This window comes from Lissotriton helveticus, chromosome 11, assembly GCF_964261635.1.
Source record: "Lissotriton helveticus chromosome 11, aLisHel1.1, whole genome shotgun sequence".
Classification (NCBI taxonomy): domain Eukaryota; kingdom Metazoa; phylum Chordata; class Amphibia; order Caudata; family Salamandridae; genus Lissotriton; species Lissotriton helveticus.
Genome location: NC_136072.1, coordinates 603,984,764 through 604,001,628, shown reverse-complemented (window position 1 = coordinate 604,001,628; position 16,865 = coordinate 603,984,764). Strand labels below are relative to the sequence as shown.

The 16,865-nt window shown below is 47.7% G+C and overlaps 1 protein-coding gene across 1 annotated transcript in view; it reads right to left on the bottom strand.

Annotated features, from left to right (window-relative positions):
• The window catches only part of TRPC1 (transient receptor potential cation channel subfamily C member 1), a 391,431-nt gene that overhangs the window by 40,806 nt on the left and 333,760 nt on the right, over positions 1-16,865 (bottom strand). Inside the window, exon 10 of the mRNA XM_078666423.1 lies at positions 4,692-4,867. Coding sequence (XP_078522549.1) covers positions 4,692-4,867 — 176 coding nt within the window. The remainder of the gene's footprint in view (positions 1-4,691; positions 4,868-16,865) is intronic.

Genomic DNA, 16,865 nt, shown 5'->3' with positions numbered 1-16,865 from the left:
GTCATATGAAATCTCATGGATAACACAAAACCATTTCCCTTGGAATGCCCTCTAAAATGGGCAACAACCCTGGTGAGGTACCTGGGCATTTGGCTCAGCCAGGATCCTGAGGAACTCTGCCGTGCCAATTACGGCCGTGTTGTTGCTTGGTTGGAAGATAGAATCACAGTGTGGTCTGGGATGCCTCTGTCCCTTGCGGGATGCATTGCCATGGCAAAGATGGTTGTTCTACTTCTTACTCAACATATCTATTCCAATTATTGTGCAGTTCTTCAAGCGCTTAAAGACCACATTTATTACCCTCATCTGGGCAGGTGAACAGCCATGGGTGCTGTGGAATCTACTCACCTTACTGCTGGCCCAAGGGGGTTTGGGAGCACTTGACTTGCTATTTTATGCCTCATGCATACAAGCCCAATTTCTACACTATTGGATTCACCCCCACATTACTATAGAAACAGTCCAGGTGGCCCCATGGCTACTGACCACAGCACTTTACATGACCAACAGGGAACATGCACGCTGTAGCAAGTTGGGCTTGGGAGGGATTGAGAAAGAGGGCAAGACTATCCTGCCTCTATGCTCCCTCCATTACCCTTGGCAACAACCCTCAAATTCCTCCATTGCATGACAGGGGAGCCAATGAGCTCTTCCCTTATAAGGACTTGTACCAGGAATACCACTTTATTCCGCCTTTTGAGTCCACAGCAGCCCGGCTTCCACTTCGCTCGGCAATATTCTTTATCACAAACTCCAAGCTACCTGTCACACATTACATGAAATGTTTACAGCCCCTCCGCGGCAACTCCCCGTTTTACAACACTTGCTCACCACTGCCTCTCCATGTAGATTGATTACTCGCCTCTACAATTCTATGCAGTCCTCAGTGCCACTCACGTTGCCTGCGGCACGCATGGTGTAGTGAGCTGACACAGACCATCTCATAACTGAAATTCAATGGTCATTCTGTTGCAGTCAGTTGCAGACACTTTCTTCCAACTACAGATTACATTTCATACATTTTAACTTCTTTCATCGCCTTTACCGCCCCCCCTTGCAGCTTGTCAAAATGGGACTTGTCAGCAACTCTCGATGCCTCAGATGCGCTTCAACTTGGGCGTCTTTAATTCACCTTTCATGGTACTGCCCGAAAGTGGCAGCCTTCTGGGTGGAGATATTGTCGACAATTCATACAATCACAGGGCATCTACCACCCCACACCCCTCTGGTGGGACTGCTGGGTTATGTCAAAGATGTGCCGGTAGGCGCCTGCCGACTCACCGCCATGTTGCTTCTCCTCGCCAGGCGAAGGGTGGCCATGCACTGGGGTCAGAAGACCGCTCCTACTATTAATTCATGACTACATGGTGTGGCATACTGTCAGGAGCAACTAACTAATTTATGGGAGCTGATGCCTGCCCGCTTACACCCTAAGGACATATGGGAACCTCTCCTCTCCTTTTTGCGAGCAAACAGACTCCTCCTCCGCAACATCAGTTGAACAGGTGTTAATCCTGGATGTGTGGGTCCTCCTTTAGTCACCCAAACTTTATAAGTAGGACTCTCATTGTGTTACGTTGTGCCCCTGCTGAACGAACACCTAGACATGCAAAACTGTTTGTGTTTTGATCCTATGCTAGGTCCAAAGGTTACAATCCTCTAGTGGGTTCAGGTTCTCCATGTGAGCATCGTACGCTTCTTTGGGTTTGCTCTACTGGTTTGACATGTAGCGAATGAGACTGTCAACTTTGTAATATTTGTTGTCATGCCATGATTAACACTGTGCTCCTCTCATCGCCATGACTTTCCTACCCCACCCCCAGGCAATGTTCTGTTGTACTGTTCTCATATCTTAAATGCTAATAAAAATATATTTTCTTTAAATTAACATCTGAACTTTGCTAACTCCAAATACTATGAAATGATAAAAACAACTTGCTTAGACTTCAGAGGGCTCAAAATGCTGTAGTATGACCTGGTACAGGATTGAGGAGACCAGACAACGCTATTTTGTGCAGATGATTCTTATGCTGTTTACCTCTAGGGGAATGTAGAACACCTCAAGATTTCATGTCTGACATAAATGCCTTTAAAATCGGGCTGTTACATACCTGACTACTTTGAATATCTACTTATACTCTCAGCAGAAATCTCCAGAGCCACACCCTTCTGAATATCAAATTACAACCTCAGTGCTAAAAGCCTGATTTAGAGTTTGACTGGCAGAGTACTCGGTCACAAACTGACGGTATACCCTGCTGGTACACCCGCTCTATTTAGAGTGAGGCAGACCATAATGTTTACAACAGCAGTGCTCCAACTGACTCTACCGGTGGAAACCCTACACCCATAGTCCAACAGAGTTGGGGACATCGGTGCAGAGGCATCAAACATCCTCCTTATGTAGAGTGAATGGTCTGATGTACTTTTTTGAGTTTGCTACTACGAGGGAGGCTTGGGTAGTATTGAACAGAAAACAAAATAACAATTACCCCCACACTTTGGGAGAACATTTCCAGGGTATCCTGGTTATTTGCTGAGCAAACACAAGGAGATGATGGACGGAGCACTGAAACTTTTCAGACACTCACCCCCAGTCACAGATCTGGCTTGAATCCATCATCATTCTTTGGCTCACTTCACCACCCCAGTTCAAACACAGCTATATGCAAATCAGTCTTGACCCGGTGCCTGCCAGCCCGAACTGCCAAGCCATGTCTTTCCTGGACCGGAAACAAGCATCCTGGGACCGGTTCCGGGATAACAGTGTATTTGCTGAGCTGCCTCGTGAAGCATAGGCCCAATCAGCAAACTTTCAGTGTCTTCAGAAGAGCTGCTGTAGCGGTGGCTCCTTTAAACACACAGAGCTCTCCGCTGGGCAGGTGGAGATCTCTAAACTTGTTGGGTGGTAGTCCAGCCAGGGTGGCGAAGGTCATTACCTCAGCCACTCTGATGAATGGTGGGCCGTCCACCATACTATAAATAATGCTCTATCTTCTCTCTCATGGTCCGCCGTTGTTGGAACAGTCTGCCCCTGGAAGTACTCTCTAGTGGAGTTCAGATATGTGATTGAATAGAATCTCTACACACTAATTTTTTGGACAGGCTTAATGGATTAGGAGGGGCTTCAGAGCAATATTCCATGAGAATAGTATTCCTGGACTCAACATACCCTTCAGAGTAAAAAGCATTCAATGGAGGATGGGCACACACTAATTCCCCTGGAGGCTTTCTTTTTTCTCTGGGGTCCTTTTACCTTTTCCATTTTTTGTCTCTGAGACATTGCTTCACTTTGTAGTTCAGTGCAGGGGCCTCTTTGTCCTTCAGTCTTTGACTTTCCTTCTCTGTCCCATTTCCTCTTAGTCCAATTTGTGCACATCTTCCTCTGAAGCATTGTTAGAACAGTTCTCTTCATCATTGTGACTGAGGTTAAACAGGATATTGGCTTTACTACTGGAGAATACGGCAGCAATTGGAGTGGTGCTGGTGCTTGAGTTGATGATGTACAATTTGACACAAACAACAGTGCTGATTCTATAAATTCTGGGTCTAGGAAGACAGGCGCGGCCGGCACAGGTAACCACAAAGTGGCAGAGTACTGTTCTCATATCTTAAATGCTAATAAAAAGAGTCTGCAATGCGGAGAGCGCAAGGTATGTAGTTTTATTTATTTTTTTATTTTACTTTCTCTATCCTTTCGTCTGTCGACTCCCACCCCCACCCTGCCCCGCCCCGCCGCTCTCTGTTACCTGTGCCGGCTGCGCTTGTGGAAGATGGTCTTGAATTTTTTATTCAGACAGCCATGACAGAGCAGATGCCGCTGAGCAGGATGGAGGCCTTATGATTTTGAACACAGTACATTCTGCATCTCAATGGTGAGCAAGCTGAGGCCTTTGTTGTAAACAAAAGCTTACTAAAGGCAGAACTGGGGAGGCGGAGAAAGAGTACACATTTTCAAAGTTGGGCACTCTCTGGATCTATGCATCCAACCCATAACATTTCTTTTAGGTTTCTTTGTAGGGGGCTGTTAATAGTCAGACTCGTATACACTGGGTTTTCAGACCACTCTAGCCTTGTCCAAAAAAAAAAATTCTGACAGATGTCACATTGTGATAGAAGTATAGAAATTAAAGCATGACAATTGAATTCATCCTCTGAAATGTTAATCTGTTAACACTGGGCACAGGCTTTTTCGCAATAGTTTTCTTTTTATTTATTTCAGGTTCCATTTCAAATATTGTTCCTCCTCCCTGCCAGAATGGTATTGAGCCACTCCACTGCACCCAATCCTTCTACCAGGAAAGGTAGTTTCAGTTTTACAACTGTCACAAAAGCAAGAACTTGGTGATAGACTCCTTAACAAAGCATGTGCAGTAAACAATTTAGTTACAATGGTGTTTTGAACTAAAGGTACTGCATTGAAAGGGATGTGTGCATGAAGACAAGCTCTACTAAGTTTAGTACAGAGACCTATGACAGAGATTACATAATAACGTGTCAATTTCAATGTTCTTTAACAAAGGGTTCCTAACTTCACATTATGAAATATTTGCTAAGCATTTGAACCTATACAATCTCAAATGCTTGAGAACATACAGTTGTGTGACCATAAGGAAATTCACTCAATCATACAACTTGTACCTATAACATATGGAAGATCATTGTCATGCAACTAGTTACAATTAACTCACGAATGAAACGTGTCATTGCTTTGCTGTTCACAAAATATCCCCTCGCAATCTTTCTCATGATGCCTCTCAAAGCCTTTGTCATAGAGTTGCGTCAATCCAATTGTGAACGAAAACAGGACCAGAAGAAACATCCCCAGGAATTTTCCAAAGTCCTGCAGCATTTGTCCCATTGAAATCTGTAAAGAGTAACATTTGGATTCACTTTATGGTACACAGGAAAAGCATTTCTCTTAACAGAAACATTATTTAAAAATGTCCGAAATGAGCACACTTGAACAGTATCAGGACAGACACACTATTTAGAATGCATCGAAGTGCATAACAGAGTTCCACATCCTCCAGGAACAGCAAATCCACATTCTAACACTGAGTGAGGTCCCACCCAAAAATAGGAACCAACTGTGCTAAGGGGTCAGAAATCGGACATCAGATGGAGATGACGAAGTACTTACATCTGTGATTAGAACTGTGAACAAGCAGGGACCTCATAAGAAATGTATCTCTACTTTGAATGATGACAACACCACGCTTCTAAAGAAAATGTTATACGCAGTCCTTACAACTACATTTAATTTTGTATTAACTATGAAACTGAATTAAATACATTTGAGAGATCTTTAAACTTAAAATTCAACTCATCAGTCCAGGTAGGGGAACGCAGACCTACACATCCCAAAAATGTATTTGGAAAATTTAATTTGGAAAAATTTCAAATTTTTTGCAATGTTCAAATTGTACCTTCATGGTCCATCACGACACAACAGCAAGATTCAATGGAATACTCTCAAACAGCCTGCCAAATGTGAAACCGTTCTTGTCTGTGACCACATTTGTCCTATTGACTCAATGACTCAATGACTCAGTGCCACAGCCCCATCAAGTTTAGCATCCTTTTGGGTTACAACCCCTGTCGACCTATGCCACCGAGCCGGGTCTGGTGGCTTAGAAGAATGCATCCACTCCAGGACTCTTTGTTTGATCCCACATTCACGGGTTCAAATCCCAGCCCACCAAGGTCGATAAAATGAATACCCTTCAGCTATGTGATAATAAACATCGGTTATCAGCAAACAGCTCCAAGTGACCTCTTTGAGGTGAATGTTGTGCTGTACCAACACTTTATAATAATACTCAACCTAACCTACTAGTCAGGCCTTCTTCAACGCAATTCTCCCACAGTCTATGAATTTACTCGCCTCAGATCTTCAGCACCAACGCCAGAAATTAAACATCTGTGAAACCAGTACAGGCACGTTTTAGTCAACACTGCTCTTTAACCTTAGCGTATACTAGTACTGACCTTATTGAGTAAATCGCGCCCATGAGGATCATGTGAAGGCACAACTACTGCACTAGAGTAGGTATGTATGAATGTGAATGCCCAAACACAGAACTGGAGGTAGGTATTTATGAATGCACATTCCCACACCCTTGTTCAAACATATGCAAACAACATCACACAATCAGCCAATGCGATCCTGAGCATCACGCCCTACTTCATGCATAACACCAAACACTATCCACACAGGCCACACCACAACCATGCACACCACAAACACACACCTCCAACTGCACACTCATATTCAGGCTTGCAGCTTTTTGGAAATGGATGAGCGAAACAAATCTGCATGAGTGTCAGCTATGCACTCTAGAAATGTCAGGTAACAAAACAATGTCCTATATCATACTTGCCAATGCCTGGTGTTGTACTGAGAAGAGTAAACAGAAAATGGCATCTTCCTCCAATTACTGTGCTTACATAAATAGAAGGTAAAATGGGGAGTCCAGTTCTGGTACATAGTACATGGCTTTTGCAGGCATGCATGATCTGCACTGAATAACCCATATTGTGCTGGGGCAACATATTTTGCTAGTGAGTCAAGCATGCACAAAGCAGGTTCTGCACTCCTAAAACTAAACAATTACTCACGGCAAGTATAAGGCCCCAAACATGATTTTTTGATGCAAGTTGTACAAAGAAATACAGATCACTTTCCGAGCAAAGCAAACTACCCAACAGCCCAACAATGTTCCTACAATTGGGTTTAGGCCACCAGCTAATGGGTTTATTTATTTATTTTTTATAGAATTCACGTTCACCCTGGGGTATCTTGATGCACGGAGACTCAGCAGCAAAACTGCAGGCACAGACAACAATAAACAAAATGGAAAATCTACTAAGCCCTGCAAAGTTGAAGAAGTTCAGCTATATAAGTGAGAGGCGGAGGTATTTGAAAGTTGAATGTCAGAAAATAGTGGTTCACTTGAAATGGACATAAGCATGGCCAAGAGGTGCATGACGCCTGATCGCAGGGTCCATGTCAGAACATATGGGCCCACTCAGATGTAGTTCATTTGCCAGTCCTCTCAATAAACACATGACCTTAAACTGGATTGAATATGCTACTTACCAGTATGCATCTGTTCTTGGCATGTAGGGCTGCTGACAATCATATCTATAGCATAGATCGCCGCCTAGTGTTGGGTCCGGATGATTGCACATTGTTGTCCTGGAAGAGTCTTCGAAGTATCACGAGATAGGTGGCTCCTCCCCTGGACTACAGTGCGCATGGGCATCAACTCCATCCCCAGATTGTTTTTAGACATTGTGGCTAAGATGGAGTGTAACAGTGTGAGCGATGGCCATGCTAAGAGTAAGTGTAAATTCTGCAGCGCTACAGGCGCCGGGGAGGAGGGTGGGCGATATGAATGTCAGCAGCCCTACATGCCAAGAACAGATGCATACTGGTAAGTAGCATATTCAGTTCGAGGCATGTGGGCTGCTGAATTCATATCTATAGCATAGAATATATAGCAGTCCCTCCATTAGCGGCGGCCGCCTGTGCCAGCTGCAGACGTTTGAAAAAGTGTTTTTAGAACAGCCTGCCCTACAGCTGCTTGCTGTTTTGAGTGCACATCTACACAGTAGTGTTTAGTAAATGTGTGTGGGGTAGACCATGTGGCTGCTCTACAAATGTCTTCCAAAGGGATATTACCAAGGAAAGCCATGGAGGCCCCCAACTTGCGGGTGGAGTGGGCTCTGGGAGGGACCGTTAAAGTGCGCTTAGCCTTGTGATAGCAAATTTGAATACACTTAACGATCCACCTGGCTATACCTGCTTTGAAAATGGGGTTGCCTTTGTGTTGGGCAGAAAAGGCAACAAAGAGTTGTTTCGTCTTCCTAAAATCTTTGGTCCTATCGATGTAGTACATCAAAGCTCGTTTGACGTCAAGAGTGTGGAGCATTCTTTCAGCCACTGTCTCAGGGTTCTGAAAGAACACAGGCAGTTCAATAGTCTGATTGACATGGAACTATGAAACCACCTTAGGAAGAAATTTAGGGTTAGTGCGCAGCACCACCCTGTTTGAGTGAATCTGTATGAATGGCTCTTGTACAGTGAGCGCCTGGAGCTCGATAACACGTCGCAGTGACGTTATGGCTATTAGGAAAGCCACTTTCCATGTTAAGAACTGAATCTCGCATGAATGTAGAGGCTCAAAAGGTGGGCCCATCAGTCTGGTGAGGAAGGCATTAAGGTTCCATACAGGAGCTGGTGAGGTTCTGGGAGGAATGACCCGTTTCAGTCCTTCTAGAAAGGCTTTAATGGCAGGCACTCTGAAAACTGAGAGATGCTGCCTGTTTTGGAGATAAGCCGCTATGGCGGATAAGTGTATCCGAATGGAAGCATATGCTAGATTGCATTTGTAAAGATGTAACAAATAACAAATTATGTTGTGAGTAGATGCATCCAGCGGGTTGATGTTGTGTTCTGCACAGTAAATGACAAACCGCTTCCATTTTGCTGCATAGCATGCTCTGGTGGTGGGCTTTCTTGCCTCCCGTATGATATCCATGCAGTCTAGAGGTAAGTTAAGGTAGCCAAATTCTAAGACCTCAGGAGCCAGATCGCCAGGTTGAGCTGTTGCGGATCTGGGTGCTGAATGTCGCCATGGCTCTGCGTCAAAAGTCTGGGTGAGAGGTGCAGCCTTTGATGCGGTACCACTGAGAGTTCTAGAAACGTGGTGTACCATGGTTGGCGTGCCCACGTTGGAGCAACCAGGATGAGTGTCATCGAGTGTTGCTTTAGCTTTCGTGCCACCAGCGGTATGAGAGGTGCCAGGGGAAAAGCGTACGCAAATCTGCCTGACCAGTTCATCCATATCGCATTGCCCTGCGACTGTGGGTGAGGGAACCTGGCGGCAAAGCGTTGGCATTTTGCGTTTTCCCTTGTGGCGAATAGGTCTATCTCTGGATGACCCCACTGCTGGAAGTACGGGCGGAGTACCGATGGATGTATCTCCCACTCGTGCATTTGGTGGCTGTACCTGCTGAGCAGATCCGCCATCTGATTGTCCTTGCCCGGGAGGTGTTCCGCCATGAGGAAGATGTTCCTCTGAATGGCCCACTTCCACATGCTCTGAGCCAGATGAGACAACTGTGGAGAGTGTGTACCTCCCTGCTTTTGAATATAGTACATGGCTGTCATGTTGTCCGTCCGGATCAACACGACTTTGTTGCACAAATGTACCTTGAATGCCTTCATTGCCATGAAGATTGCCATCAGTTCTAGGTAGTCGATATGCATCTTCTGTTGCTGCGTTGTCCATAGTCCCTGCACTGTGTAGTGGAGTACATGAGATCCCCATCCCTGGAGAGATGCGTCTGTCGTCAGGATAATCTGTGGCACAGGCTCCTGGAACGGTCGGCCCTTGCAAAGGTTGTGTGGATTCCACCAATGCAGAGAGTTGAATGCCCGACCGGTCACCAACACTAGGTCCTTCAACTGTCCATGAGCCTGAGTCCACTGGTGCGTCAAGCACTCTTGAAGCGGACGCATATGTAGTCTCGCGTGCGGGACTATGAAAATACAGGAGGCCATCATGCCTATCAACTGCATGAACACTCGTGCCGGAAGCGAGTGTTGCGGCCTGAACTTCTGGATCAGCGACTGAATGCTGTCGATCCTCACAGAATTTGGCTGAGCCGTGGCTGCCACAGTATTTATCGTCGCGCCCAGATACTGCCGCACATGGGCTGGCTGAAGGTGCGACTTTGGATAATTCAGTGAGAATCCCAGATTGTGAAGAAGGTGAATGGTGTGGGACATGTTGGCGGCGCACTGCTGGGCTGACTTTGCTTGGACAAGCCAGTCGTCCAGATAAGGGTAGACGTGAACATTTTGTCTCCTGAGGTGCGCAGCCACTGTCGCCAGGTATTTCGGGAACACCCTGGGCGCCGTGGTCACTCCGAAAGGGAGGACCTTGAATTGATAATGCTGATTCTGAATGGTGAATCTGAGGTATTTTCTGTGTGATGGATGTAGTGGAATGTGAAAATATGCATCCTTGAGATCTAATGTTGCGAGGAAGTCTCCCTGATTGAGCAACGGAAGAACCTGCTGCAGCGTGAGCATGTGAAAGTGTTCTGAGAGAATGTACTGGTTGAGGGGCCTGAGATCCAGTATGGGTCTGAGGGACTCGTCCTTTTTCGGGATTAGGAAGTACAAGGAATACACTCCTGAGCCTCTGTCTTCAACCGGCACGAGCTCTATTGCCCCTTTTTGCAGCATGACGAGCACCTCTTGCTGCAATAAGTGCAAATTCTCTGTTGACATAGGACGGTGCCTTGGTGGGATGTTGGGTGGAGTGGACGTTAACTCCAGACAATAACCGTACTGGATAAGCTTTCTGACCCACCTGTCTGTGGTGATTGATTTCCAGACTGGCAGGAACTGCTGGAGTCTCCCCCCGACAGGTGTTGTATGGTCGGGGGGCAGTGACAAGGCGTCACTGTTTGTTGGTGGTAGAGGATCGGGAGTTGTTGTTTCCACGACCTCTTCCCTTGGTGCTGTTGCCACGATAGCCGCCTCTACTCTGCTTGTTGTAAGAGGTCTGCGCCCCACTTTTAGTGTACTGTGTTTGCTGGGACATCTGGCCTCTGGAAACACCTCTATTGGCTGAGCGACGAAAAGTACTACCCCATAACTGTTGGGACTGGAGAGCCCCCATGGACTTTGCAGTCTCGGTGTCTTTCTTTATTTTTTCCAGGGTGGTATCCACCTCAGGGCCAAATAAGTGATCAGGGTTTACAGGCTGATTGAGTATGGTGGTTTGTATCTCTGGTTTGAACCCGGAGATTCTGAGCCAGGCCTGACGCCGCAGCATCACACTTGTGTTAATAGCCCTGGCCGCGGTGTCTGCTGCGTCCAGTGCACATTTAATAGAAGCATTCGAGATGAGCTTCCCTTCTTGAATGAGCATCTCCGCTGCCTCTTTATACTCATCGGGCAAGTGTTGTAACAGGGTCTCAAGTGTATCATAGTGTGCCCTGTCATATCTGGCCAAGAGTGCCTGAGTGTTTGAAATACGCCAGATATTGGCTGCTTGAGCTGCCACCCTCTTCCCTGATGCTTCTAGCACTTTCGATTCCTTGTCAGGGGGAGGAGCATCACCAGTGGTTTGAGAATTTGCCCTCTTCCGGGCATTAGAAACAACCAAAGAGTCCAACGGCAACTGGCCCTTGATGTAGGTAGGGTCGCCAGGTGCCGGCTTATACTTCTTCCCAATCCTGGGGTTTATAACCCTGGCACGTGTGGGTTCCTTAAAAATGTCTGCAGCATGTTTCAGAACACCCTTCAGCATTGGCAGAGTCTTGACAGTTTTTTCAGAGGTGGAAAAGGTATCAAACAGGAAGTCCACCTCAACAGGGTCAGCATGCAGCTGGACGTCGTGATTTTTAGCCGCCCTCTCAATGAGAGCATTAAATGCCGCAGAATCCTCAGTAGGGGAGGTTTTGACATTGTACACTTGAGTGTCCTGGGCAGTGTGCGGATCCTCAGGGTCCCCTGCATCTGCCCATGAGTCCTGGTGATCCTCAGGATCAGCGTTGGCAGGGAAGTTGTATTCCTCATCATCCCCCTCCCCTGCCTCCACATCTGAATAAGTGGGTGAGGATGGAGCAATGGTCCGAGGCCGTGGATTGATCGGCTCGACCAGAACTGGGGAATCCGTAGAAGGCCTTTTGCGTTTCAAGGGAATTGTGTAGGACTCCATAGGCTGTGCCGGCGTGATCTTTCTCTTGTAGAGTGAAAGTTTACCGGTGTCGGCGTCGATAAATTGTTCCGACTGCTCCTCCATTAGGGGTTGTCGATGCTTCGAGCTCACAACTGGCTGTGGAGGCTTCGACCCCGTGGACACCTTCATGGGCGCGTCGTCGACCGTCCTGGGTGCGAACGCCTTCGGCAGCGTGAACTGGATTGGCGCCGAGGATTTTGGCGTCTTGGCAGCGGGCTTCGGGGTGGAAGAATCCTGTGGATCGACCGCGGAAGCCTTGTTCCTGATGCGTTGCAATGAGTCCGACACCTGCTTCGTGAAGGAGGCGGACGGTTTCGTCGACCCGACAGGCGTTCTCGGTCTACCAGCATGTGCAGACTCGAGCGCAGAACTTGTGGCCTTCTCCGGCCGACGGGCAGGATCTGCCGCTTTTGGATCGACGTGTCCTCCGTCCGTGACGAAGGCCTTCGGCGCCGACGGTTTCGGGTCGGCGGCCTTGACAATTGTTTTCGGTGCCCCAGTCTTCGGCTCGACGCCCTTGAGCGACTTCGGCTTGACGCCCTTGAGCGACTTAACCGGATCGACAACCTTCTTTGGCTTCGGCTGCCCCGACATGTCGGAAGACGAGGAGGCGACCAGAGCGACAGACGTCTTCTGTTTCGACGGCGTCTCTATCACTTTCGGTTTCGTCGAGACCGAAGCTTTCACTTTCGGTTTCGATTTGACCAATGGCGGCTCCGCAGAACTGTCCGTAGCCGGGCCCGGAGGCGAGACCGTGGATCCAGTTGTAAGGTTTTGGGTAAGGCCATGTGGCGATCCCTCGACCTGAGCCTTAGTGATTGTTCGATCGGGGCATAGCTCTTCACCTGAGCTATCTTCCGTGGCCCCATAGGCCTAATTGTCATCTCCTACCTCGTCGACGACTTCTTCTGCATCGAGCACTTCGACGTCTGCGTCGTAGTTGTAGTCGATTTCGTCCGTTGGAGTAGAAAGCGGCTCTCGAACTTCTTGCTCGTCCGCTTCTTCCCCTTCGAAAATGTCCACCGGTGCCGGGGCCGTCTGCCGGGCCTCCTGGTGCGCCACTCGCCGAAGTCGAATCGTCTTCTTGGATCGAAAACGGGAACAAGCCATACAGTTGGCTTCATCGTGATCCGGCGAGAGGCACTTGTTGCACACCAGGTGGACGTCAATGTGGGGATACTTCGATCCGCACACGGGACATTTCTTGAACGGCCTCATTGTCGTCTCCTACCTCGTCGACGACTTCTTCTGCATCGAGCACTTCGACGTCTGCGTCGTAGTTGTAGTCGATCTCGTCCGTTAGAGTAGAAAGCGGCTCTCGAACTTCTTGCTCGTCCGCTTCTTCCCCTTCGAAAATGTCCACCGGTGCCGGGGCCGTCTGCCGGGCCTCCTGGCGCGCCACTCGCCGAAGTCGAATCGTCTTCTTGGATCGAAAACGGGAACAAGCCATACAGTTGGCTTCATCGTGATCCGGCGAGAGGCACTTGTTGCACACCGGGTGGACGTCAATGTGGGGATACTTCGATCCGCACACGGGACATTTCTTGAACGGCTTAATTGTCGTCTCCTACCTCGTCGACGACTTCTTCTGCATCGAGCACTTCGACGTCTGCGTCGTAGTTGTAGTCGATCTCGTCCGTTGGAGTAGAAAGCGGCTCTCGAACTTCTTGCTCGTCCGCTTCTTCCCCTTCGAAAATGTCCACCGGTGCCGGGGCCGTCTGCCGGGCCTCCTGGCGCGCCACTCGCCGAAGTCGAATCGTCTTCTTGGATCGAAAACGGGAACAAGCCATACAGTTGGCTTCATCGTGATCCGGCGAGAGGCACTTGTTGCACACCGGGTGGACGTCAATGTGGGGATACTTCGATCCGCACACGGGACATTTCTTGAACGGCCTTATTGTCGTCTCCTACCTCGTCGACGACTTCTTCTGCATCGAGCACTTCGACGTCTGCGTCGTAGTTGTAGTCGATCTCGTCCGTTAGAGTAGAAAGCGGCTCTCGAACTTCTTGCTCGTCCGCTTCTTCCCCTTCGAAAATGTCCACCGGTGCCGGGGCCGTCTGCCGGGCCTCCTGGCGCGCCACTCGCCGAAGTCGAATCGTCTTCTTGGATCGAAAACGGGAACAAGCCATACAGTTGGCTTCATCGTGATCCGGCGAGAGGCACTTGTTGCACACCGGGTGGACGTCAATGTGGGGATACTTCGATCCGCACACGGGACATTTCTTGAACGGCCTTATTGTCGTCTCCTACCTCGTCGACGACTTCTTCTGCATCGAGCACTTCGACGTCTGCGTCGTAGTTGTAGTCGATCTCGTCCGTTAGAGTAGAAAGCGGCTCTCGAACTTCTTGCTCGAACGCTTCTTCCCCTTCGAAAATGTCCACCGGTGCCGGGGCCGTCTGCCGGGCCTCCTGGCGCGCCACTCGCCGAAGTCGAATCGTCTTCTTGGATCGAAAACGGGAACAAGCCATACAGTTGGCTTCCTCGTGATCCGGCGAGAGGCACTTGTTGCACACCGGGTGGACGTCAATGTGGGGATACTTCGATCCGCACACGGGACATTTCTTGAACGGGCTCCGGTCCATGATGTGCCGTCGAAAGTCTGGTTGCGTTGACTGGGCCTCGAGCACCGAAGAGCCACGCGACTCCCCAGGATGTCCGACTCGGGAACTGAGCCGGAACAGAGCTGGGCACCGAACGCAAAACAATACCGACGCTATAGGAAAGGCCTTCGGGCCTAAGGAAAGTCTCTATCGATTCCGATCTTGAGTGATCAAATATGCATCCGAACCCAATGGCGGAAAAAAACAATCTGGGGATGGAGTCTATGCCCATGCGCACTGTAGTCCAGGGGAGGAGCCACCTATCTCGTGATACTTCGAAGACTCTTCCAGGACAACAATGTGCAATCATCCGGACCCAACAATAGGCGGCGATCTATGCTATAGATATGAATTCAGCAGCCCACATGCCTCGAACGTAATGCTTCAGCTGTAGTCAGTGAAGAGGCTGGCAAACTGCAAAAATATGGTTAAACCGGTAAAGACTGCAAACAGATCTTAAGGTCATATTCTGTGGTTAGTGGAGCTTGCCAATAAAAGGCGCAAGACAGTCCAAGGTATAGGACCTGTAGTCTCATTTGGCAATAACACATGCACCAACGACCATGGCAGGGTTTTGAAACAATGAGAAAGCGTAGAACTTTATTGGCAAGCATGCTGCAGGAACAGGTTGACCAAATATTTTGAAAATGGGGCCTAAAAATTCGCTAATTCTCAAAGAAGACACCAATTTGACTTTGAAATCGGAGTGATAATATGGTCCTGCCTCATAGAAGCTGGGACCCATCCACTTAACAGATTACAGCAACCAAAACAGTGATTCATTTTTCCCAGTGGTTAGACAAGTATATATATTTTTATAAAGACAGGAGAGAGGACCAAGCCCTGCGGGAGTCAACATGACCCTGGGAATTCCACTGCGTGGACTGTGACCAAGAGATCAGGTCAATCCAGCAACTGAGGAAGGATGTGAATTTGTGCCATGTGGATGCTGCATGTCCGGCTGCAGTGAGGTAGCTATAAGGCTAATGTAGGGTCCTGAGAGTTAACAATGATGGAATCTTTTGGCTCCTCATGAACTCTGTAGAGCTATGATGTAATGGATAGAGTGTATTACAGTGACCGTTGCTTCAGAGTTGAGTTTATGTAATAATAAGCTCCGTGTGGGGCGTAATCATTTATGAGTATCCCGGCTGGGAAGAAGCTACATCTATCACGATCAACTGTATAAAATGTCAGGTCCATTATTAGCAGGTCTGCAAGCACCACCTGATCCCCACTCATGGGACAGAGTTTGCACAAGATGGCCAATTAAATCATCCTATGTAATGATTAGTCTGATTAACAGACGGGTCTATCCTGCAGGCTGTTACTCAAGAGAAAAGCACGCCTGTGTGTTGATCTTGCCGGCACCAGTCTAAATCCTCTGTAACACTCAGTACGAGCAGAGAAAGGGGTTTCTGCATACCGAAGCGTCTTCGAGTTTTCCGGCACGTCACACAGATCCCCTCATCTCAACTTAAGAGACGAATTTATCGGGTGGCATAATTTTGCGCCTTATCTTTGGATTGCAGTATTTTTATAGCCCCAATATCAGTTTATAGATAGGTTCAGAATATAAACCAGAATCCAAGGAAGGTCAGGGCAAATATGAATAATAGTATTTATGATTGTGGAAAACATTCCCGGACTTGGCTTGTGATATGCAGTGTTTATTATACAGGTGAAAGAGCTCCTTTGTAGGAGTATTGTTCAAAGACACACAGCCAACACGTGTTTCGCCCCGTTACAAGGCCATCTGGCCTGGGGCTTCATCAGGGATGTGTATATATGTACAGGGTATAACATTTGAAACAATGCGGGTTAACAATAAAACATGATAAGTACAAATTGCACGTTCTTGGTACACACTAATGATTTTTGCATTATACTTCACTGTACATACTGCACTTTCTTGGAATATATCTATGTATTTATCATGTTTTATTGTTAACCCGCATTGTTCCAAATGTTATACCCTGTACATATATACACAGCCCTGATGAAGCCCCAGGCCAGATGGCCTTGTAAGGGGGCGAAACACGTGTTGGCTGTGACTCTTTGAACAATACTCCTACAAAGGAGCTCTTTCACCTGTATAATAAACACTGCATATCACAAGCCAAGTCCGGGAATTTTTTCCACGATCATAAATACTATTATTCATATTTGTCCTGACCTTTCTTGGATTCTTCTTTCTCACCAGTGGGATGGGGTCACCCACTATCAAGGACAAATATCTACTGTGCATTATACTCAATAATACGGCCAGTAAGGTATTGGGACCATTTTACTCCCCTACTCAACTATTGAAGCTTCAGAATATAAACCAATCAGATATCTTCTTTAAGACTAAATGCCCAACTCTCAGCTATAAGGACTTATACCAAACATGGCTTCCCGGCGAAGGCTCACCCGGCGAACCCTATTTGGCGATAATAACTCCTTAATGAACTGTAACATGCCCCATATGGAAAAAATCCTATTTAATTCTAGCATTG